At 53.3% G+C, this 25,446-nt stretch overlaps 1 protein-coding gene across 1 annotated transcript in view; it reads left to right on the top strand.

Annotated features, from left to right (window-relative positions):
• GRIK5 (glutamate ionotropic receptor kainate type subunit 5) overlaps positions 1-13,395 on the top strand; it is a 280,456-nt gene extending 267,061 nt beyond the window's left edge. Inside the window, exon 15 of the mRNA XM_072112849.1 lies at positions 13,291-13,395. Within this exon, the coding sequence (XP_071968950.1) occupies positions 13,291-13,395 (105 nt within the window). The remainder of the gene's footprint in view (positions 1-13,290) is intronic.
• Positions 13,396-25,446: the final 12,051 nt, after the last annotated feature.

The raw sequence follows: 25,446 nt of genomic DNA, 5'->3' as shown, positions 1-25,446 counted from the left end.
TGTCCAATTTCGATGAGCTTGTGCAAATTGTAGCCTCAGTTTCCTGTTCTTAGCTGAAAGGAGTGGCACCCGGTGTGGTCTTCTGCTGCTGTAGCCCATCTGCCTCAAAGTTGGACGTACTGTGCGTTCAGAGATGCTCTTCTGCCTACCTTGGTTGTAACGGGTGGCGATTTGAGTCACTGTTGCCTTTCTATCAGCTCGAACCAGTCTGCCCATTCTCCTCTGACCTCTGGCATCAACAAGGCATTTCCGCCCACAGAACTGCCGCTCACTGGATGTTTTTTCTTTTTCGGACCATTCTCTGTAAACCCTAGAGATGGTTGTGCGTGAAAATCCCAGTAGATCAGCAGTTTCTGAAATACTCAGACCAGCCCTTCTGGCACCAACAACCATGCCACGTTCAAAGGCCACAAATCACCTTTCTTCCCCATACTGATGCTCGGGAGAACTGCAGGAGATTGTCCTGACCATGTCTACATGCCTAAATGCACTGCCGCCATGTGATTGGCTGATTAGAAATTAAGTGTTAACGAGCAGTTGGACAGGTGGACCTAATAAAGTGGCCGGTGAGTGTATATATATCACTGTATACTCGTCCATCTCCTGTATATATATATATATATATCACTGTATACTCCTCCATCTCCTGTATATATATCACTGTATACTCGTCCATCTCCTGTATATATATATATATATATATATATATATATATCACTGTATACTCCTCCATCTCCTGTATATATATATATCACTGTATACTCCTCCATCTCCTGTATATATATATCACTGTATACTCCTCCATCTCCTGTATATATATATATATCACTGTATACTCCTCCATCTCCTGTATATATATATCACTGTATACTCCTCCATCTCCTGTATATATATATATATATCACTGTATACTCCTCCATCTCCTGTATATATATATATATATATCACTGTATACTCCTCCATCTCCTGTATATATATATATATCACTGTATACTCCTCCATCTCCTGTATATATGTATCACTGTATACTCCTCCATCTCCTGTATATATATATATATATATATATCACTGTATACTCCTCCATCTCCTGTATATATATATATCACTGTATACTCCTCCATCTCCTGTATATATATATCACTGTATACTCCTCCATCTCCTGTATATATATATCACTGTATACTCCTCCATCTCCTGTATATATATATCACTGTATACTCCTCCATCTCCTGTATATATATATATATATATATATATATATATCACTGTATACTCCTCCATCTCCTGTATATATATATATATCACTGTATACTCCTCCATCTCCTGTATATATATATATATCACTGTATACTCCTCCATCTCCTGTATATATATATATATATATATATATATATATATATATATATATATATCACTGTATACTCCTCCATCTCCTGTATATATATATATATATATCACTGTATACTCCTCCATCTCCTGTATATATATATATATATATATATATATATATATATATATCACTGTATACTCCTCCATCTCCTGTATATATATATATATATATATATATCACTGTATACTCCTCCATCTCCTGTATATATATATATATATCACTGTATACTCCTCCATCTCCTGTATATATATATATATATATCACTGTATACTCCTCTATCTCCTCTATATATATATATCACTGTATACTCCTCCATCTCCTGTATATATATATCACTGTATACTCCTCCATCTCCTGTATATATATATATATATATATATCACTGTATATGCAACATCCCCCACCGGGGCCTAGCCCTTGAGGTGAGGCCTGGAGTCAGCCGGGGCCCGCGGTACCGGAGTGGCTGGCGGTTGCGGCCTAAGCACGCTATTGTCACGGTGCTTGGTACGGGGGAACCGGAGGGCTGTCCTACAGCCTGGCAGGTCTCCAGCAGGGTGGTGTTGGCAAGAAATGATGAGGGAGAGGCTGCTATAGCGGATCTCCCTGGGGCAACCCCTTAATGTCCCGAGTGTGAGTCTCTGGGTGATGGACAGGGTGCCCGGTGATGCAGGCAGGGGTAGTAGCAGGGACCAGACGGAGGCAGAAGTTGAAGGAAACAACTTACAGTTCGTTTATTGCAACCGGCAGGAACTGCAGAAAACGTGCCTTTAACAGGTGGAGTACTGGAGAGGTATTTGGAGGGAGCCACAGGATGTAGATCACCAGCCTGGATGTAGAGGGCAGGCTGGGAGGCAGCTGTGTCCTGGTAGGAAGCTTCAGCTTGTCCTGTAGGGCTTCAGGTATCACCCTCAAAGGTAAGATGATACCCCTTTCCTCACTACACTAACTCTAGTCTAATGCTCCACTCTTCAGAGGCAGGGGCTAGGCTCTTCCTGCTCTGGTATGGGCTAGACAGAGATTACTCACTCACTCACTGATTCTCCTACAACAGAATCTCTCTGAATCCTTACTAGAATAATCTAGTCTCCAGAACATTCCTGGCCAGAGGTTTTATTACCTCCCTTTGGTCAGGTGGTGGCTGCTCCTCCAATCACATCTCAGCTTACAGAGCACAGGATGTAACACATATCATTGGATAACAGCATCTGGCATTATACAAAATACTTAACCTCTGCCTTGCCAGGCAGGATTCACCACTGCAATATCCCTATGTCCTATTAGAACCATGTTGTGTAATGGGATTACATGCAGGTGGGACGTATTCGCAAGCACTACCTCGCCATTGCATCGGCGAGGGTGTTGCATACCCCGGGGGCAATTGAAAGAGCCGCCTTCGGCTCGACTACCGATGGTTTGGGCACAGAGGGGGCTAAGGGCACTTCGAGGAAGTGCAGGCTATGTGAGGTGTAGGGACAAACCGCCCATGGTCCTGGAGACAGGCACCTGGGTTGGTGTCGGACTAAGACAAAAATATAGCTGTATGACAGTTGGTCGCTGACGCCATTAAACCGAACTGTACAGTAGGAAAGGTGTGGTGTCATGTCCTGTAATCCACTCCTTGCACCAAGGCCTGTATATTTGTTTGATCAACGCTTCTTCCCTGGCGGCAATTATATGGTGTATATATGCATACATTGGCATATGTGACACAATAAAACATTGTACTACCTAGAGACGGTCCGACACAGCCACACTACAACCTGAAAAGCCTATGAAAGGGTTAATGCAGACTACTGGCAGATATGACAGTGTGCAAATATTTGGCAAAAATCACATTGGCTTAGGAGCCCAATGGGTACACATCTTATAACATTGCAAACGTTACAGAGGTGGATAGGCTACTCAGGGTAGCAGAATAAAATGTCTCTTTACCTGGAAAGGAAAAGGCATAAAGAGTGCAAGCAGAATGTCCATACCTAAAAAGGAAGGCATTAAGTGCAAAATAATAAGTCAATAGACATAGCAACTTTTTCCCTGGTAGTATCTGGCAAAAGTCTCTCAGAAGGTCTCTAGTAACAAAGTCCATCTTCTGGGTACAGCCCTTGATGTGGGGAAAAGTGCACTGAGAAGCAAAGGGTCTCCTCTTTGTGTAGAGGGACAGAGTCCTTTGAAGAAATCTCTGCTGTGGCAGAGGAAGGGTGCTATCATAGCACAGGACAATAATCAGTTCAAGGTATGTCTCTTGACTGAGATAAATAAGGGTAAGAGTCTCAGGAAAGTCTCTGGCTCTTTGGGGTAAGGACAGAAATATACACAATATGTACAGTACCTGAAGTGGGCTACAGCCCTTCAGGGGTTACTCTGCATCTTCTTCGGTGGTAAGTACTTCAGTGTCAGAAAAGCGTACCTGCCTCCTGCTTCTGCGTGTCACCAGCTGGTACTCCTGCAGGTACGCAGGAGCTTTACCTTTTGTTTCCCTTTGAGACCTTCGAAGTTCCGGCCTGGAGAAGATAACAACCTCCTCATCGTCCTCCTCCGAGTCAAGCGCTGGAGTCGGAGTCTCAGCTGGCTCTGATGTTTCAGGGGTTGCAGACAGTGGAGCCGGATCATCCTCCACAGGCAGCAGTATTGGAGACTGCGGTGGGGATGATGGTCTCTGCGAGGTACCTCTTACTGGAGTGGAAACAAAACAGAATTGAGGCACAGTCACAAGTTCTAAGAAACTGGGGGTAGGCGAACACAAGGAGGTCTGTAAGTTGGGGGTCGAGGTGAGAGGTGTAGACATAGGGGCAAAAGGACGAAGACATCTCTTCAGCCGGTTCCTATGTACCCGGAGTGGTGGACGGTCTCCTCTTGAAATCTCGTAGACTTCAGGGGAGAGACTGTCCCTAACTAGGTATGGCTCACGCTCCCAACGCCCATCTAGCTTACTGGTAGGATGGTTGTTGCGCAGCCACACTCGATCTCCTGGGGCAAAAGGCTCAGCACAGGCATTACGATCAAAGTCCCTTTTTTGTTTCTCCCGGGCCTCCTCCAACCGCAGATCCACAACTTCTCTGGCATCCGCCAGGCGCCTCTGGTGTTCGTGAACCCAGTCAGTCTGGGGAAGTAAAGACTGGGAATCAGGGGACTCCATGTCCCAGGTCATATCAGCAGGGAGATGGCCGTGTCTCCCGAACATCAGATAATACGGGGTGTATCCTGTGGAGCAATGAGTGGTATTGTTGTACAGGTACACTAATTCGGGCAACAGTTTTGGCCAGTCAGCCCTTTTTGCAGGGGTCAGAGTCCTCAGCATGTTGATTAGAGTCTGATTCATCTTTTCGCAAAGCCCGTTGCCTTGGGGATGATAGGCTGTGGTCCTCAGCTTTTTGCAGCCATAAAGAGTGCACAGCTCCTGGAAGACTTGGGACTCAAATGCTGTTCCTTGGTCTGTAAGGATCTGGTCCGGACAGCCATAGGGGAGGATGAAGCTCTTCCACAGGGCCGCGGCGGTGGTCCTTGCAGACAGATCTCTGACATGTACTGCAACCACAAATTTGGTATAGTGGTCGATGATCGTAAGAGCATAACTGTGACCTGATCTGCTGGGCTCCAACTTCACGTGGTCCAATGCCAGGATCTCCAAGGGCCGTTGGCTCACAATGGGACGTAGAGGGGCCCTTTTATTGTGTCGCTCTCCTCGAGCGATGGCGCAGGCTGGGCATTCTCGACACCAGGCTTCAATGTCGGACTTCATGTTGACCCAGAAGAATCGCCTTCGGAGGGTGGCTTCAGTCTTCTGAGCGCCAAAGTGTCCGGACTGGTCATGGTACATTTCCAGTACTATCTTGGCGTCCCTCCTGGGAATCACAATCTGGTATAGCCGGTCATAAGTGATAGGGTCCAGAGTTCTTCTCTTTAGCAGACCCTGGTGCATGCTCAGAGTCTTTCTCTGGCGCCACAATTGAGACAGTTCTCCATCAGCTCTTCTGCGCCGGATTCTTTCAGGCACTCGCCCACTAGAGAGATAGTCCATTACTTCTCCTATGGCACGGCTATCAGCCTGAAGACTCATCCAGAGGTCCTTTTCCGCAGGGGGCTCTGACTCTTCTTGAGGAGTAGCTGGCGCTGCCTCTGTCGGTAGGGAGTAAACTCTCTGGGCATCTTGACGCACAAACCGGGCATAGAACGCTGGCATCTCCACATCTTCCCACTGAGCATCCGTGGAGGGTCCCTCCCACTGGTCAGGGAGACGGGACAGAGCGTCGGTGTTGTCATTGGTCTTACCAGCCCGGTACTTGATGGTAAAGCTGAAATTGGCAAGTCTGGAGGCCCACCGTTGTTCCAGTGCTCCAAGACGTGCGGTGTTCAGATGCGCCAAAGGATTATTGTCTGTGAAGACAGTGAAAGATGATGCAGCTAGGTAGTCCTTGAACTTTTCGGTCACAGCCCAGACTAACGCCAGAAACTCCAACTTGAAGGAACTATAGTTCTGGTCGTTTTGCTCCGGTTCTCGGAGGGAACGGCTGGCGTAGGCTATGACCCTTTCAGTTCCGTTTTGGAGCTGGGATAATACCGCCCCTAGACCTTGCTTGCTGGCATCAGTGTATAGGGTGAAAGGCAGACTATAGTCTGGATATCCCAACACCGGGGGCTCAGTCAACCATTGCTTGAGCATCTGGAAGGCAGCTTCTCGTTCGGCCGTCCACTCAATGGCTACTCGGGAACGTTGGCTCTCTTTTGGCAGGCCCCTTAGAAGCTCTTGCAGGGGAGCCGCCAGCTGGGCAAACTTCGGGATGAAACGCCTGTAATAACTGGCAAATCCCAGGAAGCTTTTGATGTCCCGTACGGTTGATGGGGTAGGCCAGTCGTAGACAGCTGCAATCTTCTCTGGATCTGGCTCAATTCCATGAGCGCTCACCACATGTCCCAAGTACTTGACGCTAGGTTGTAGCAGGTGGCACTTGGATGGCTTGACCTTCAACCCATGTTGGGTCAGGATTTGGAAGACTTCAGCCAGGTGGTGGAGGTGGTCTTCATAAGTCTTGGAGTAGATGATGATGTCGTCCAAATATAGCAGGACGGTCTCGAAGTTGCGATGACCCAAACATCTCTCCATCAGCCGTTGAAATGTGCCTGGGGCGTTGCATAGCCCGAACGGCATGTTGTTGAACTCGAACAGGCCCATTGGGGTGGTGAAAGCCGTCTTCTCTCTGTCTTCTGGCGCCATGGCCACTTGCCAGTAGCCACTGGTCAGGTCCAGGGTAGAGAAGTAGGCAGCTGACCCTAGGGCTGCGAGGGATTCCTCGATTCGAGGCAGAGGATAGGCGTCCTTGTGGGTGATATTGTTGATCTTCCTATAGTCAACACAGAATCGAAGGGTTCCATCCTTCTTCTTCACAAGGACCAGCGGGGCAGCCCATGGGCTGTGACTCTCCCGGATAACGTTGGCTGTCTTCATCTCTTGTACCAACTTTTTCACCTCTTGGTAGCGGGCTGGAGGTATGGGCCGATATCGTTCCTTGATAGGAGGATGAGAGCCAGTAGGGATGGTGTGTTGGATCAGAGTAGTCTGCCCAAAATCCAGTGGGTGTTTGCTGAAGGCCCGGTGGTGCTTCATAACGACATCCAGGACACCTTGTACTTGGTCTGCAGGAGTAAAATCGTCGTCTCCAATATTGAGCTCAAGCCACCAGGATTGCTCGGCAGGCTCGTCTTCAGCACCTTGTTTCACTTCCAACTGTTGGGAGGTAGACAGAGAGGTTTCCACCAAGTCTTAAGGATGGACACTGAAGAGAGTGGCTACGGCTTGGTACTTTCTCAGATCCACTGGGGAGTCTCCCACATTTAGTAATCGAATGGGTACTTGTCCTCGGGATACCGTGACTAGGCTCCTGGCGGCTAGAATGGGCAGGTCTTCATCAGCTGGTAGAGGTTCTACTATCGCCTGGTAGTCTTGACCTTGAACGCCCATGCAGGCTCGACACCATACTAACGTCTCAGTCCCAGGTTGAAGGCGGACAGGTTGGGGATCCTTGATCCGTGCTCTGCAGATTTCTCCATTAGGGCCAGCAAACTTCTGTTGCGCCGCTAGAACCTGCATAGTCTCCTGAATTACCTTCCGGGAACCGTTGGGCACTGTTGGCAGGGAGTCGTGGAGAGCCTTCAGCACTTCAGGGTAGCAGTTGCGGAGGACATTGGTACCCAGTACCAGGGAGAAGTTACCGTTTTCGGGCACACGTGTCACCACTACGCCCTGTCTGGTTAACTCAGTGTCTCCAATGGTTAGCGTGGGCTCCCAGTGGCCGCGGATGGGTACGGGTTTTCCGTTCGTAGCAATGATGTTCAAGTAAGCCTTTGGAGGCTGGACTAAGGAGGCTCCTCCTCGGCATTTCTCGAAGGCAGCACTCCGGAGGGTGGTCACTTGAGAGCCGGTGTCAATTAAGGCCGGTAGGGTAACTCCATTGATGGTTACATGAACCATGGGGCGAGTCCCCACGAACCTGGGCATCCAGTTAGCATCTCGGGGACTTACAAGTTCTTCCCTTGGAGGTCGTCCCTTAGCTCCAAGGGTTTGTCGTTTAACTGACGACAATCATTCTCTTCATGCCCATATTTATGGCAGTAGCTGCACCGCTGGCGGGGTTTCTTCTGACTCCAGGTGCTTAACGACTTCGCTTCTTTTGGGCGCTGTTTAGTCGGAGATTCACGAGGAGTAGCTGACCGTACCGGGTTCTCTGGAGGTTTCCTCCTCATAGCAGAGACAGTTACTTCCAACTGGGTCAACCGATCAAGGATTTGATGCAGGGTGTCCGCCAGATTAGAGACCTGTCCTGCTAAGTCAGCAACTTCCGTAGCCGCAGGAGTAGGTGATGTCGACTGCGTTGGATAGCAAGCTAGAGCAGATTCCTCCATTTCCACGGATTCAGGCTCTTTCTGCGGTCCAGTAGGCGGTCGGTCCCCTAATATGTCAATGGCAATTTCCTTAAACTCAAGGAAGGAGGCCTGGGCATGTTGAGAAGAGATGATCTTTAGTTGACACCTTTGATTTCTATCAACAAGTCCATTAATAAATTGTTCCCTTAAGGTTTGATCAGAGGTTTCAGCGTCTTTGGGCTCAAGGCAGGTGATGGCCTTCCATGTCTCCTGTAGGGAGAGGGCAAAGTCTCGGAGGGACTCTTGGGGCTTCTGTCTTTTCCCGAAGAATTTCTGCTTCAACTCGGAGACAGTACACTTGTCAAAGGTGTTGCGTAGCCTATCAAGAATTTGGACCACATTCTGACACTGTGCTCGGGGCCAAGACTTGACTTCCCGGAGAGCGGGTCCTTTCAACTGCCCGATGAGGATGCCCACTTTCTGTTCCTCTGTGAATGGGAGCAAGGCGAAGGTGGCTAACAACTTGTCCCTGAATTCAGGGAGAGTATGTGATTCTCCCTCGTAGTAGGGTAACCAGGGGGCCCCCAGATAGTAGGGCATAGTCAGAGGCATCATGGTGGGAGTCCCAGGGGCACTAGCTGTAGCAGGGCTGAAGGGACTCTCTGGAGGACTTAACATGCTCCGGTACCCTGAGGAGGGACCAGGGGACGGGACTTGCTTCAGTCCCGTATCTTCGTCCTGGGTGGACATGACTGACCTAGCTGAGGGAAGCCTGTAGGGTTACACAATGTCCGTTGCTATTGGCGATGGCTAGAATGGGACGTGGGCACTTTAAGACACAGTCACTATTCCCTGGGAGGCGAGCCAATAACCTAGCGTCGGAAACAATCTCTACCCCCTTTAACTTCCCCAGCGGTACTCACTCAGGATCAGCCGCGGTGACAGGACAGCTCCGGTGCATGAAGGTCTCCGTTCCCGATGTCCGGCAGGCAGCAGGGCTCGGTGATGCTCAGCGGTGTTCTCCAGTCGCAGGACACGTGCGCCGGAACTCCAGATGAGGCGCACACTGCTGGCAGGCTTCAGGCGCAGCCTGCGCCGAAATCCAAGATGGCCGATTAACCCTCTTCGTTGCCGGCCGCACTCGCTCCAGCTCCTCCTCCACGGTAGTTCGCGCCACTCGCGCAGGGGGCGGAGCCTAGTGACGCCTCTGGAGTTCCCGCCAGTGAGGATTTGGCGGGCTGGAAATACTTGCTGCGCCACACGCCTCTGAGGTAAATGCTTCAGGCGCAGCAGCGCCGGATGTAGCAGAGCTGGCACAGTTCTTGCAGGGATTAACCTCTTGAGTGCTGGAGCGGCGCTCGACAGCACGTGGCAGCAGTATAAAGTTCAATGTAGAAACACACAAATACTTGGGCCTAAACCCGGATGGCAGCAGGGTTAGGCAGCACAGTCTTTTTCTTAATAAAGTACAGTCTTTAGTGCCAGGATAAGGCACAGAAGTAAATATCCTGTGATTCGTGACGCCACTTGCAACATCCCCCACCGGGGCCTAGCCCTTGAGGTGAGGCCTGGAGTCAGCCGGGGCCCGCGGTACCGGAGTGGCTGGCGGTTGCGGCCTAAGCACGCTATTGTCACGGTGCTTGGTACGGGGGAACCGGAGGGCTGTCCTACAGCCTGGCAGGTCTCCAGCAGGGTGGTGTTGGCAAGAAATGATGAGGGAGAGGCTGCTATAGCGGATCTCCCTGGGGCAACCCCTTAATGTCCCGAGTGTGAGTCTCTGGGTGATGGACAGGGTGCCCGGTGATGCAGGCAGGGGTAGTAGCAGGGACCAGACGGAGGCAGAAGTTGAAGGAAACAACTTACAGTTCGTTTATTGCAACCGGCAGGAACTGCAGAAAACGTGCCTTTAACAGGTGGAGTACTGGAGAGGTATTTGGAGGGAGCCACAGGATGTAGATCACCAGCCTGGATGTAGAGGGCAGGCTGGGAGGCAGCTGTGTCCTGGTAGGAAGCTTCAGCTTGTCCTGTAGGGCTTCAGGTATCACCCTCAAAGGTAAGATGATACCCCTTTCCTCACTACACTAACTCTAGTCTAATGCTCCACTCTTCAGAGGCAGGGGCTAGGCTCTTCCTGCTCTGGTATGGGCTAGACAGAGATTACTCACTCACTCACTGATTCTCCTACAACAGAATCTCTCTGAATCCTTACTAGAATAATCTAGTCTCCAGAACATTCCTGGCCAGAGGTTTTATTACCTCCCTTTGGTCAGGTGGTGGCTGCTCCTCCAATCACATCTCAGCTTACAGAGCACAGGATGTAACACATATCATTGGATAACAGCATCTGGCATTATACAAAATACTTAACCTCTGCCTTGCCAGGCAGGATTCACCACTGCAATATCCCTATGTCCTATTAGAACCATGTTGTGTAATGGGATTACATGCAGGTGGGACGTATTCGCAAGCACTACCTCGCCATTGCATCGGCGAGGGTGTTGCATATACTCCTCCATCTCCTGTATATATATATATATATATCACTGTATACTCCTCCATCTCCTGTATATATATATATATATCACTGTATACTCCTCCATCTCCTGTATATATATATATATATATCACTGTATACTCCTCCATCTCCTGTATATATATATATCCGTGCTCTGCTATCTATGACATTTATGTGTCTATTACTACATACCTGGTACATATCTGGAGGACAGGTATATATTTTCCTATAAAATAATGGCCCTAATGTTTATGTATTATGGATTTTTTACTTGGCGAAGGTCGAGATGAGCGAAACGTCGTGTATTTCATTGCTCTATTAAATATTTCACCATATAAAACTATTTTAAGGTGAAAGCCGAATGTAAGAAAATTTTCACTGTAAATAAAAATTGATATAAGCAAAGAAAAACTATTGTGTGCGCCGAAAATTCATCTGATACCTTGGAACAAGTGGACGGAGAATCCCAATAACCTTTGAAGAGGGCGGTACCTCTGCTACCTATACCATAAAAATACAATAGTCACATACAGTATCAGCTGGATAACAACACTGCGCTCCTAAGAACTATATGTACTACACCCCCAAATAATCCTCCCAGGTCCACACATACAGCAAGTGTAACTAACATCTGGGGCCTGTGACGCACAAAACACTTGATTTTGGGAGGTGAGGGTGGAGCATGTAAGCGGATGTGACGTCACGCCGCCCGCTGCTGGGAATGGCAAGCCATCGTGGTTTTGATCCTGCATGTGCGATAGGAGTGGTGGGAAGAGCGCGGTAGGAGGAGTGCGGTGGTAGGAGCTCGATGGGAGGAGTGCGGTGGTAGGAGCTCGATGGGAGGAGCTCGGTTGTAGGAGCACAGTGGTAGGAGCTCGGTGGGAGGAGCTCGATGGGAGGAGCTCGGTGGGAGGATAAGTCCGGTGCTCGTGGAGAGAAAAGGGGCCTTTAGGGTCAGCTCAAACAGTGCAGCACGTGGAGCGTCCGTGGATCTCCATATCGGGGGGCCCTTCTGGAGGCGTGAGCTGCGCGGGGAGACGGCTGTCAGGGGTCGTCAGGACCGGGGGGCACCGTGACGATGAGATTTGATTGGCCCCACAGCTCGGTACGGACACTGCTGCCTCACATTCAGCGTCGGCTCCTTGATTATTTTACTATTATTCATCTCTCCGCGACCTCCGGCGGGATCTCAGAGGGTTGGACCTTCTCAGGGAGGACTCTCCCCTGGAGTCACCCCTGGAGTCACCCCTGGAGTCACAGGACTGGACACAACTTACCTCCTTAGTGTTATCAGGGCCATGGATTAACCCTTCTGGGCACTGTGCAGTACTAACCTCCTGTCTGTGGATTAACCCTTCCTAAAACGGGGCATTATTAACCTTTTTTTGGATTAACCCTCTGGAGACTGGGCAGTATTAACTCCTTTAGGCTTAACTGTTTGTGAATTAACCCTTTCTGAGATTGTGTAATATTAACTTCCTTCAGGGCTATAATAGTCTATGGATTAACCCTTCTACAATATTAACCCTCAGTGGGTAATTTATACTTCTCAGGTGTCTGTGTGATATTAATTGCACTCAGTGATGTAGAGTTCAGGAAGAGACCCCAAACCCCAGACCCCAGACCCCGCAGACCTCTCCGATTACACACGAAAGCTGCAAGTGAATGGAAATGCTGGAAAAAGGTTAGAGAGGTTTGTTTTATCTCCCAAAATACGGAAAGGGTAAGGAGTGAAGGAGATAAGGTCATGACCCCTGGAGAAGGGTCTAGTGAAGGGGGTGATAAAGGGAATTGGAGGGGGGCAGGAGGAGTTTTGGAGGAAGTTGTGTGAGGCTTTGGAACCAGAGCAGTTATGGAGGAATGTGAGCGGGGACCAGATATAAAGGATCTTTCAGGCTTCGTAGACTGTAAAGGGCAATCACCTGTCTGACTTCTGACGTGAGAGGCTTCAAGGAAGAAGTGACAGACTTCCAGGCAGGACACATTGGGGCAGATTTACTTACCCGGTCCATTCGCGATCCAGCAGCGCGTTCTCTGCGGTGGATTCGGGTCCGGCCGGGATTCACTAAGGCAGTTCCTCCGTCGTCCACCAGGTGGCGCTGCTGCGCTGAAAAGCATCGGAACGCGCTGGAGTTCACCGGCTCGGGCTGAGTGAAGGTAAGTGCAAGTCCCGCGACACATTTTTGTTTTAAATGCAGCGGTTTTTCCGAATCCGTGGGGTTTTCGTTCGGCCACGCCCCCCGATTTCCGTCGCGTGCATGCCGGCTTGGATGCTCCACAATCCGATCGCGTGCGCCAAAACCCCGGGGCAATTCAGGGGAAATCGGCGCAAAACTGAAATATTCGGGTAACACGTCGGGAAAACGCGAATTGGGCCCTTAGTAAATGACCCCCAGAGTATCACAGGCGGAGGACGAGGTGAGGGAGATCCCTGCAGAATGAAAAGTGGAAACAATTTGTAATCAGGAACAACATGAGAAGAAGGAGATGCTGGGAGACGGATCATCTGCTTCTCCCTCATTGGAAGAGCCCATCAGGTGCCCGGGAAAGCCCCGAACTACAAGTTATTAACATCCAGGGACACGGATATAGAAAAGCTCCAGGACAATGGGATGAAATTTCTTTGAAGTGAAACAGAAACTAAGACAAAAGGATTTTCAATGTGTCCGGATCTTCCCGGCAGGGTCAAGGGTCATCTGGAAAGGAAGCGCTGTGGCAGTAAATTAAATTTAGTGGTCTGGGAGGTCTGGGTGGTCTGGGAGGTCTGGGTGGTCTGGGTGGTCTGGGTGGTCTGGGAGGTCTGGGTGGTCTGGGAGGTCTGGGTGGTCTGGGAGGTCTCGGTGGTCTGGGAGGTCTGGGTGGGCAGGGTGGTCTGGGAGGTCTGGGAGGTCTGGGTGGTCTGGGAGGTCTGGGTGGTCTGGGAGGTCTGGGTGGTCTGGGAGGTCTGGGTGGTCTGGGTGGTCTGGGAGGTCTGGGTGGTCTGGGAGGTCTGGGTGGTCTGGGTGGTCTGGGAGGTCTGGCTGGTCTGGGTGGTCTGGGTGGTCTGGGTGGTCTGGGTGGTCTGGGAGGTCTGGGTGGTCTGGGAGGTCTGGGTGGTCTGGGTGGTCTGGGAGGTCTGGGTGGTCTGGGTGGGCAGGGTGGTCTGGGTGGTCTGGGTGGTCTGGGAGGTCTGGGTGGTCCGGGTGGTCTGGGTGGTCCGGGAGGTCTGGGTGGTCTGGGTGGTCTGGGAGGTCTGGGTGGTCTGGGTGGGCAGGGTGGTCTGGGTGGTCTGGGAGGTCTGGGTGGTCCGGGTGGTCTGGGTGGTTCGGGTGGTCTGGGTGGTCTGGGAGGTCCGGGTGGTCTGGGTGGTCTGGGAGGTCTGGGTGGTCTGGGTGGTCTGGGAGGTCTGGGTGGGCAGGGTGGTCTGGGTGGTCTGGGTGGTCTGGGTGGTCTGGGAGGTCCGGGTGGTCTGGGTGGTCTGGGAGGTCTGGGAGGTCTGGGTGGTCTGGGAGGTCTGGGTGGGCAGGGTGGTCTGGGTGGTCTGGGTGGTCTGGGAGGTCTGGGTGGTCCGGGTGGTCTGGGTGGTCTGGGTGGTCCGGGTGGTCTGGGTGGTCTGGGAGGTCCGGGTGGTCCGGGTGGTCTGGGAGGTCTGGGTGGTCTGGGTGGTCTGGGTGGTCTGGACTGTGGCCCCGGATCCAGAACCTTGGACCTGGAGCCTTGGATCCTGTGGGTGGCGCTAGGGGGAGGGGTTCTTGTTCTCTCTCCTCTCTCTGTTTGCCGCTTCCCTGTTGGAGTTTTCTCGTGTTTTGTTGTCCAGGGACTTGATAGATGAAGGTTTTATCCTGGAGGGTTAGGGGTCTTGTGCCCCCCAGGCTGATAAGGCGCCATAGGCCGGACCTTTCATACAGTGAGGCCCGAGCTCCACAATCCAAATAACAGACGGTGGAGACTCGTCACATCAGACTTGTACATAAGTGCAGAGGGGTCTCACCCGGGGAATAGGGGGGGTTCATGTTACTCCACTGCTCACAGGGGCTTCTCGAGGCTTCATATGGCTCCACATCAGAGGGGTCTCACCCGGGGAATAGGGGGGGTTCATGTTACTCCACTGCTCACAGGGGCTTCTCGAGGCTTCATATGGCTCCACATCAGAGGGGTCTCACCCGGGGAATAGGGGGGATTCATGTTACTCCACTGCTCACAGGGGCTTCTCGAGGCTTCATATGGCTCCACATCAGAGGGGTCTCACCCGGGGAATAGGGGGGGGATTCATGTAACTCCACTGCTCACAGGGGCTTCTCGAGGCTTCATACGGCTCCACATCAGAGGGGTCTCACCCGGGGAATAGGGGGGATTCATGTAACTCCACTGCTCACAGGGGCTTCTCGAGGCTTCATATGGCTCCAGATCAGAGGGGTCTCACCCGGGGAATAGGGGGGTTCATGTTATTCCACTGCTCACAGGGGCTTCTCGAGGCTTCATATGGCTCCACATCAGAGGGGTCTCACCCGGGGAATAGGGGGGGTTCATGTTACTCCACTGCTCACAGGGGCTTCTCGAGGCTTCATATGGCTCCACATCAGAGGGGTCTCACCTGGGGAATAGGGGGGGTTCATGTTACTCCACTGCTCAAAGGGGCTTCTCGAGGCCTCATATGGCTCCACATCAGAGGGGTCTCACCCGGGGAATAGGGGGGATTCATGTTACTCCACTGCTTACAGGGGCTTCTCGAGGCTTCATATGGCTCCACATCAGAGGGGTCTCACCCGGGGAATAGGGGGGATTCATGTTACTCCACTGCTCACAGGGGCTTCTCGAGGCTTCATATGGCTCCACATCAAAGGGGTCTCACCCGGGGAATAGGGGGGGGATTCATGTTACTCCACTGCTCACAGGGGCTTCTCGAGGCTTCATATGGCTCCACATCAGAGGGGTCTCACCCGGGGAATAGGGGGGATTCATGTTACTCCACTGCTCACAGGGGCTTCTCGAGGCTTCATATGGCTCCACATCAGAGGGGTCTCACCCGGGGAATAGGGGGGATTCATGTAACTCCACTGCTCACAGGGGCTTCTCGAGGCTTCATATGGCTCCACATCAGAGGGGTCTCACCCGGGGAATAGGGGGGATTCGTGTAACTCCACTGCTCACAGGGGCTTCTCGAGGCTTCATATGGCTCCACATCAGAGGGGTCTCACCCGGGGAATAGAGGGGATTCATGTAACTCCAGGGCTCACAGGGGCTTCTCGAGGCTTCATATGGCTCCACATCAGAGGGGTCTCACCCGGGGAATAGGGGGGATTCATGTTACTCCACTGCTCACAGGGGCTTCTCGAGGCTTCATATGGCTCCAGATCACAGGGGTCTCACCCGGGGAATAGGGGGGATTCATGTAACTCCACTGCTCACAGGGGCTTCTCGAGGCTTCATATGGCTCCACATCAGAGGGGTCTCACCCGTGGGAATAGGGGGGATTCATGTAACTCCACTGCTCACAGGGGCTTCTCGAGGCTTCATATGGCTCCAGATCACAGGGGTCTCACCCGGGGAATAGGGGGGATTCATGTAACTCCACTGCTCACAGGGGCTTCTCGAGGCTTCATATGGCTCCACATCAGAGGGGTATCACCCGGGGAATAGGGGGGATTCTTGTTACTCCACTGCTCACAGGGGCTTCTCAAAGCTTCATATGGCTCCAGATCACAGGGGTCTCACCCGGGGAATAGGGGGGATTCATGTAACTCCACTGCTCACAGGGGCTTCTCGAGGCTTCATATGGCTCCACATCAGAGGGGTCTCACCCGGCGAATAGGGGGGATTCATGTTACTCCACTGCTCACAGGGGCTTCTCGAGGCTTCATACGGCTCCAGATCAGAGGGGTCTCACCCGGGGAATATGGGGGGGTTCATGTTACTCCACTGCTCACAGGGGCTTCTCGAGGCTTCATATGGCTCCACATCAGAGGGGTCTCACCCGGGGAATAGGGGGCATTCATGTAACTCCACTGCTCACAGGGGCTTCTCGAGGCTTCATATGGCTCCACATCAGAGGGGTCTCACCCGGGGAATAGGGGGGGTTCATGTTACTCCACTGCTCACAGGGGCTTCTCAAGGCTTCATATGGCTCCACATCAGAGGGGTCTCACCCGGGGAATAGGGGGCATTCATGTAACTCCACTGCTCACAGGGGCTTCTCGAGGCTTCATATGGCTCCACATCAGAGGGGTCTCACCCGGGGAATAGGGGGGGTTCATGTTATTCCACTGCTCACAGGGGCTTCTGGAGGCTTCATATGGCTCCACATCAGAGGGTCTCACCCGGGGAATAGGGGGGGTTCATGTTATTCCACTGCTCACAGGGGCTTCTCGAGGCTTCACATGGCTCCACATTAGAGGGGTCTCACCCGGAGAATAGGGGGGATTCATGTAACTCCACTGCTCACAGGGGCTTCTCGAGGCTTCATATGGCTCCAGATCAGAGGGGTCTCACCCGGGGAATAGGGGGGGTTCATGTTATTCCACTGCTCACAGGGGCTTCTCGGGGCTTCATATGGCTCCACATCAGAGGGGTCTCACCCGGGGAATAGGGGGATTCATGTTACTCCACTGCTCACAGGGGCTTCTCGAGGCTTCATACGGCTCCACATCAGAGGGGTCTCACCCGGGGAACAGGGGGGATTCATGTTACTCCACTGCTCACAGGGGCTTCTCGAGGCTTCATATGGCTCCACATCAGAGGGGTCTCCCCCGGGGATAAGGGGGGATTCATGTTACTCCACTGCTCACAGGGGCTTCTCGAGGCTTCATATGGCTCCACATCAGAGGGGTCTCACCCGGGGAATAGGGGGGATTCATGTTACTCCACTGCTCACAGGGGGTTCTCGAGGCTTCATATGGCTCCACATCAGAGGGGTCTCACCCGGGGAATAGGGGGGGTTCATGTTATTCCACTGCTCACAGGGGCTTCTCGAGGCTTCATATGGCTCCACATCAGAGGGGTCCCACCCGGAGAATAGGGGGGATTCATGTAACTCCACTGCTCACAGGGGCTTCTCGAGGCTTCATATGGCTCCAGATCAGAGGGGTCTCACCCGGGGAATAGGGGGGGTTCATGTTATTCCACTGCTCACAGGGGCTTCTCGAGGCTTCATATGGCTCCACATCAGAGGGGTCTCACCCGGGGAATAGGGGGGATTCATGTAATTCAACTGCTCACAGGGGCTTCTCGAGTCCTCATGTGGCTCCACATCAGAGGGGTCTCACCCGGGGAATAGGGGGGATTCATGTTATTCCACTGCTCACAGGGGCTTCTCGAGGCTTCACATGGCTCCACATCAGAGGGGTCTCACCCGGAGAATAGGGGGGATTCATGTAACTCCACTGCTCACATGGGCTTCTCGAGGCTTCATATGGCTCCAGATCAGAGGGGTCTCACCCGGGGAATAGGGGGGGTTCATGTTATTCCACTGCTCACAGGGGCTTCTCGAGGCTTCATATGGCTCCAGATCAGAGGGGTCTCACCCGGGGAATAGGGGGGGTTCATGTTATTCCACTGCTCACAGGGGCTTCTCGAGGCTTCATATGGCTCCACATCAGAGGGGTCTCACCCGGGGAATAGGGGGGATTCATGTAATTCCACTGCTCACAGGGGCTTCTCGAGTCCTCATGTGGCTCCACATCAGAGGGGTCTCACCCGGGGAATAGGGGGGATTCATGTTACTCCACTGCTCACAGGGGCTTCTCGAGGCTTCATACGGCTCCACATCAGAGGGGTCTCACCCGGGGAATAGGGGGGATTCATGTTACTCCACTGCTCACAGGGGCTTCTCGAGGCTTCATATGGCTCCACATCAGAGGGGTCTCCCCCGGGGATAAGGGGGGATTCATGTTACTCCACTGCTCACAGGGGCTTCTCGAGGCTTCATATGGCTCCACATCAGAGGGGTCTCACCCGGGGAATAGGGGGGATTCATGTTACTCCTCTGCTCACAGGGGGTTCTCGAGGCTTCATATGGCTCCAGATCAGAGGGGTCTCACCCGGGGAATAGGGGGGGTTCATGTTATTCCACTGCTCACAGGGGCTTCTCAAGGCTTCATATGGCTCCACATCAGAGGGGTCTCACCCGGAGAATAGGGGGGATTCATGTAACTCCACTGCTCACAGGGGCTTCTCGAGGCTCCATATGGCTCCAGATCAGTGGGGTCTCACCCGGGGAATAGGGGGGGTTCATGTTATTCCACTGCTCACAGGGGCTTCTCGAGGCTTCATATGGCTCCACATCAGAGGGGTCTCACCCGGGGAATAGGGGGGATTCATGTAATTCAACTGCTCACAGGGGCTTCTCGAGGCCTCTTGTGGCTCCACATCAGAGGGGTCTCACCCGGGGAATAGGGGGATTCATGTTACTCCACTGCTCACAGGGGCTTCTCGAGGCTTCATATGGCTCCACATCAGAGGGGTCTCCCCCGGGGATAAGGGGGATTCATGTTACTCCACTGCTCACAGGGGCTTTTCGAGGCTTCATATGGCTCCACATCAGAGGGGTCTCACCCGGGGAATAGGGGGGATTCATGTAACTCCACTGCTCACAGGGGCTTCTCGAGGCTTCATACGGCTCAAGATCAGAGGGGTCTCACCCGGGGAATAGGGGGGATTCATGTTACTCCACTGCTCACAGGGGCTTCTCGAGGCTTCATATGGCTCCACATCAGAGGGGTCTCCCCCGGGGATAAGGGGGGATTCATGTTACTCCACTGCTCACAGGGGCTTCTCGAGGCTTCATATGGCTCCACATCAGAGGGGTCTCACCCGGGGAATTGGGGGGATTCATGTAACTCCACTGCTCACAGAGGCTTCTCGAGGCCTCATGTGGCTCCACATCAGAGGGGTCTCACCCGGGGAATAGGGGGATTCATGTTACTCCACTGCTCACAGGGGCTTCTCGAGGCTTCATACGGCTCCACATCAGAGGGGTCTCACCCGGGGAATAGGGGGGATTCATGTTACTCCACTGCTCACAGGGGCTTCTCGAGGCTTCATATGGCTCCACATCAGAGGGGTCTCCCCCGGGGATAAGGGGGGATTCATGTTACTCCACTGCTCACAGGGGCTTCTCGAGGCTTCATATGGCTCCACATCAAAGGGGTCTCACCCGGGGAATAGGGGGGGATTCATGTTACTCCACTGCTCACAGGGGCTTCTCGAGGCTTCATATGGCTCCACATCAGAGGGGTCTCACCCGGGGAATAGGGGGGATTCATGTTACTCCACTGCTCACAGGGGCTTCTCGAGGCTTCATATGGCTCCACATCAGAGGGGTCTCACCCGGGGAATAGGGGGGATTCATGTAACTCCACTGCTCACAGGGGCTTCTCGAGGCTTCATATGGCTCCACATCAGAGGGGTCTCACCCGGGGAATAGGGGGGATTCGTGTAACTCCACTGCTCACAGGGGCTTCTCGAGGCTTCATATGGCTCCACATCAGAGGGGTCTCACCCGGGGAATAGAGGGGATTCATGTAACTCCACTGCTCACAGGGGCTTCTCGAGGCTTCATATGGCTCCACATCAGAGGGGTCTCACCCGGGGAATAGGGGGGATTCATGTTACTCCACTGCTCACAGGGGCTTCTCGAGGCTTCATATGGCTCCAGATCACAGGGGTCTCACCCGGGGAATAGGGGGGATTCATGTAACTCCACTGCTCACAGGGGCTTCTCGAGGCTTCATACGGCTCCACATCAGAGGGGTCTCACCCGGGGAATAGGGGGGATTCATGTAACTCCACTGCTCACAGGGGCTTCTCGAGGCTTCATATGGCTCCAGATCACAGGGGTCTCACCCGGGGAATAGGGGGGATTCATGTAACTCCACTGCTCACAGGGGCTTCTCGAGGCTTCATATGGCTCCACATCAGAGGGGTATCACCCGGGGAATAGGGGGGATTCTTGTTACTCCACTGCTCACAGGGGCTTCTCAAAGCTTCATATGGCTCCAGATCACAGGGGTCTCACCCGGGGAATAGGGGGGATTCATGTAACTCCACTGCTCACAGGGGCTTCTCGAGGCTTCATATGGCTCCACATCAGAGGGGTCTCACCCGGCGAATAGGGGGGATTCATGTTACTCCACTGCTCACAGGGGCTTCTCGAGGCTTCATACGGCTCCAGATCAGAGGGGTCTCACCCGGGGAATATGGGGGGGTTCATGTTACTCCACTGCTCACAGGGGCTTCTCGAGGCTTCATATGGCTCCACATCAGAGGGGTCTCACCCGGGGAATAGGGGGCATTCATGTAACTCCACTGCTCACAGGGGCTTCTCGAGGCTTCATATGGCTCCACATCAGAGGGGTCTCATCCGGGGAATAGGGGGGGTTCATGTTACACCACTGCTCACAGGGGCTTCTCGAGGCTTCATATGGCTCCACATCAGAGGGGTCTCACCCGGGGAATAGGGGGATTCATGTTACTCCACTGCTCACAGGGGCTTCTCGAGGCTTCATATGGCTCCATATCAGAGGGGTCTCACCCGTGGAATAGGGGGATTCATGTTACACCACTGCTCACAGGGGCTTCTCGAGGCTTCATACGGCTCCACATCAGAGGGGTCTCACCCGGGGAATAGGGGGGATTTATGTAATTCTTCTGCTCACAGGGGCTTCTCGAGGCTTCATATGGCTCCACATCAGAGGGGTCTCACCCGGGGAATAGGGGGGATTCATGTTACTCCACTGCTCACAGGGGCTTCTCGAGGCTTCATATGGCTCCACATCAGAGGGGTCTCACCCGGGGAATAGGGGGGATTCATGTTATTCCACTGCTCACAGGGGCTTCTCGAGGCTTCATATGGCTCCACAACAGATGGGTCTCACCCGGGGAATAGGGGGGATTCATGTAACTTCACTGCTCACAGGGGGTTCTCGAGGCCTCATATGGCTCCACATCAGAGGGGTCTCACCCGGGGAATAGGGGGGATTCATGTTACTCCACTGCTCACAGGGGCTTCTCGAGGCTTCATATGGCTCCACATCAGAGGGGTCTCACCCGGGGAATAGGGGGGATTTATGTTACTCCACTGCTCACAGGGGCTTCTCGAGGCTTCATATGGCTCCACATCAGAGGGGTCTCACCCGGGGAATAGGGGGGATTCATGTTATTCCACTGCTCACAGGGGCTTCTCGAGGCTTCATATGGCTCCACAACAGATGGGTCTCACCCGGGGAATAGGGGGGATTCATGTAACTCCACTGCTCACAGGGGCTTCTCGAGGCTTCATATGGCTCCACATCAGAGGGGTCTCACCCGGGGAATAGGGGGGATTCATGTAACTTCACTGCTCACAGGGGCTTCTCGAGGCTTCATATGGCTCCACATCAGAGGGGTCTCACCCGGGGAATAGGGGGGTTCATGTTACTCCACTGCTCACAGGGGCTTCTCGAGCCTTCATATGGCTTCACATGAGAGGGGTCTCACCCGGGGAATAGGGGGGGGTTCATGTAACTCCACTGCTCACAGGGGCTTCTCGAGGCTTCATATGGCTCCACATCAGAGGGGTCTCACCCGGAGAATAGGGGGGATTCATGTTACACCACTGCTCACAGGGGCTTCTCGAGGCTTCATATGGCTCCACATCAGAGGGGTCTCACCCGGGGAATAGGGGGGTTCATGTTACTCCACTGCTCACAGGGGCTTCTCGAGGCTTCATATGGCTCCATATCAGAGGGGTCTCACCCGTGGAATAGGGGGATTCATGTTACTCCACTGCTCACAGGGGCTTCTCGAGGCTTCATATGGCTCCACATCAGAGGGGTCTCACCCGGGGAATAGGATGGTTCATGTTATTCCACTGCTCACAGGGGGTTCTCGAGGCCTCATATGGCTCCACATCAGAGGGGTCTCACCCGGGGAATAGGGGGGATTCATGTAACTCCACTGCTCACAGGGGCTTCTCGAGGCTTCATATGGCTCCAGATCAGTGGGGTCTCACCCGGGGAATAGGGGGGGTTCATGTTATTCCACTGCTCACAGGGGCTTCTCGGGGCTTCATATGGCTCCACATCAGAGGGGTCTCACCCGGGGAATAGGGGGATTCATGTAATTCAACTGCTCACAGGGGCTTCTCGAGGCCTCTTGTGGCTCCACATCAGAGGGGTCTCACCCGGGGAATAGGGGGATTCATGTTACTCCACTGCTCACAGGGGCTTCTCGAGGCTTCATATGGCTCCACATCAGAGGGGTCTCCCCCGGGGATAAGGGGGATTCATGTTACTCCACTGCTCACAGGGGCTTTTCGAGGCTTCATATGGCTCCACATCAGAGGGGTCTCACCCGGGGAATAGGGGGGATTCATGTAACTCCACTGCTCACAGGGGCTTCTCGAGGCTTCATACGGCTCAAGATCAGAGGGGTCTCACCCGGGGAATAGGGGGGATTCATGTTACTCCACTGCTCACAGGGGCTTCTCGAGGCTTCATATGGCTCCACATCAGAGGGGTCTCCCCCGGGGATAAGGGGGGATTCATGTTACTCCACTGCTCACAGGGGCTTCTCGAGGCTTCATATGGCTCCACATCAGAGGGGTCTCACCCGGGGAATTGGGGGGATTCATGTAACTCCACTGCTCACAGAGGCTTCTCGAGGCCTCATGTGGCTCCACATCAGAGGGGTCTCACCCGGGGAATAGGGGGATTCATGTTACTCCACTGCTCACAGGGGCTTCTCGAGGCTTCATACGGCTCCACATCAGAGGGGTCTCACCCGGGGAATAGGGGGGATTCATGTTACTCCACTGCTCACAGGGGCTTCTCGAGGCTTCATATGGCTCCACATCAGAGGGGTCTCCCCCGGGGATAAGGGGGGATTCATGTTACTCCACTGCTCACAGGGGCTTCTCGAGGCTTCATATGGCTCCACATCAAAGGGGTCTCACCCGGGGAATAGGGGGGGGATTCATGTTACTCCACTGCTCACAGGGGCTTCTCGAGGCTTCATATGGCTCCACATCAGAGGGGTCTCACCCGGGGAATAGGGGGGATTCATGTTACTCCACTGCTCACAGGGGCTTCTCGAGGCTTCATATGGCTCCACATCAGAGGGGTCTCACCCGGGGAATAGGGGGGATTCATGTAACTCCACTGCTCACAGGGGCTTCTCGAGGCTTCATATGGCTCCACATCAGAGGGGTCTCACCCGGGGAATAGGGGGGATTCGTGTAACTCCACTGCTCACAGGGGCTTCTCGAGGCTTCATATGGCTCCACATCAGAGGGGTCTCACCCGGGGAATAGAGGGGATTCATGTAACTCCACTGCTCACAGGGGCTTCTCGAGGCTTCATATGGCTCCACATCAGAGGGGTCTCACCCGGGGAATAGGGGGGATTCATGTTACTCCACTGCTCACAGGGGCTTCTCGAGGCTTCATATGGCTCCAGATCACAGGGGTCTCACCCGGGGAATAGGGGGGATTCATGTAACTCCACTGCTCACAGGGGCTTCTCGAGGCTTCATATGGCTCCACATCAGAGGGGTCTCACCCGGGGAATAGGGGGGATTCATGTAACTCCACTGCTCACAGGGGCTTCTCGAGGCTTCATATGGCTCCAGATCACAGGGGTCTCACCCGGGGAATAGGGGGGATTCATGTAACTCCACTGCTCACAGGGGCTTCTCGAGGCTTCATATGGCTCCACATCAGAGGGGTATCACCCGGGGAATAGGGGGGATTCTTGTTACTCCACTGCTCACAGGGGCTTCTCAAAGCTTCATATGGCTCCAGATCACAGGGGTCTCACCCGGGGAATAGGGGGGATTCATGTAACTCCACTGCTCACAGGGGCTTCTCGAGGCTTCATATGGCTCCACATCAGAGGGGTCTCACCCGGCGAATAGGGGGGATTCATGTTACTCCACTGCTCACAGGGGCTTCTCGAGGCTTCATACGGCTCCAGATCAGAGGGGTCTCACCCGGGGAATATGGGGGGGTTCATGTTACTCCACTGCTCACAGGGGCTTCTCGAGGCTTCATATGGCTCCACATCAGAGGGGTCTCACCCGGGGAATAGGGGGCATTCATGTAACTCCACTGCTCACAGGGGCTTCTCGAGGCTTCATATGGCTCCACATCAGAGGGGTCTCATCCGGGGAATAGGGGGGGTTCATGTTACACCACTGCTCACAGGGGCTTCTCGAGGCTTCATATGGCTCCACATCAGAGGGGTCTCACCCGGGGAATAGGGGGATTCATGTTACTCCACTGCTCACAGGGGCTTCTCGAGGCTTCATATGGCTCCATATCAGAGGGGTCTCACCCGTGGAATAGGGGGATTCATGTTACACCACTGCTCACAGGGGCTTCTCGAGGCTTCATACGGCTCCACATCAGAGGGGTCTCACCCGGGGAATAGGGGGGATTTATGTAATTCTTCTGCTCACAGGGGCTTCTCGAGGCTTCATATGGCTCCACATCAGAGGGGTCTCACCCGGGGAATAGGGGGGATTCATGTTACTCCACTGCTCACAGGGGCTTCTCGAGGCTTCATATGGCTCCACAACAGATGGGTCTCACCCGGGGAATAGGGGGGATTCATGTAACTTCACTGCTCACAGGGGCTTCTCGAGGCTTCATATGGCTCCACATCAGAGGGGTCTCACCCGGGGAATAGGGGGGTTCATGTTACTCCACTGCTCACAGGGGCTTCTCGAGCCT

The sequence above is a fragment of the Engystomops pustulosus genome, chromosome 6 (assembly GCF_040894005.1).
Source record: "Engystomops pustulosus chromosome 6, aEngPut4.maternal, whole genome shotgun sequence".
Taxonomy (NCBI): domain Eukaryota; kingdom Metazoa; phylum Chordata; class Amphibia; order Anura; family Leptodactylidae; genus Engystomops; species Engystomops pustulosus.
This window is presented reverse-complemented; position numbering and strand designations above follow the sequence as displayed.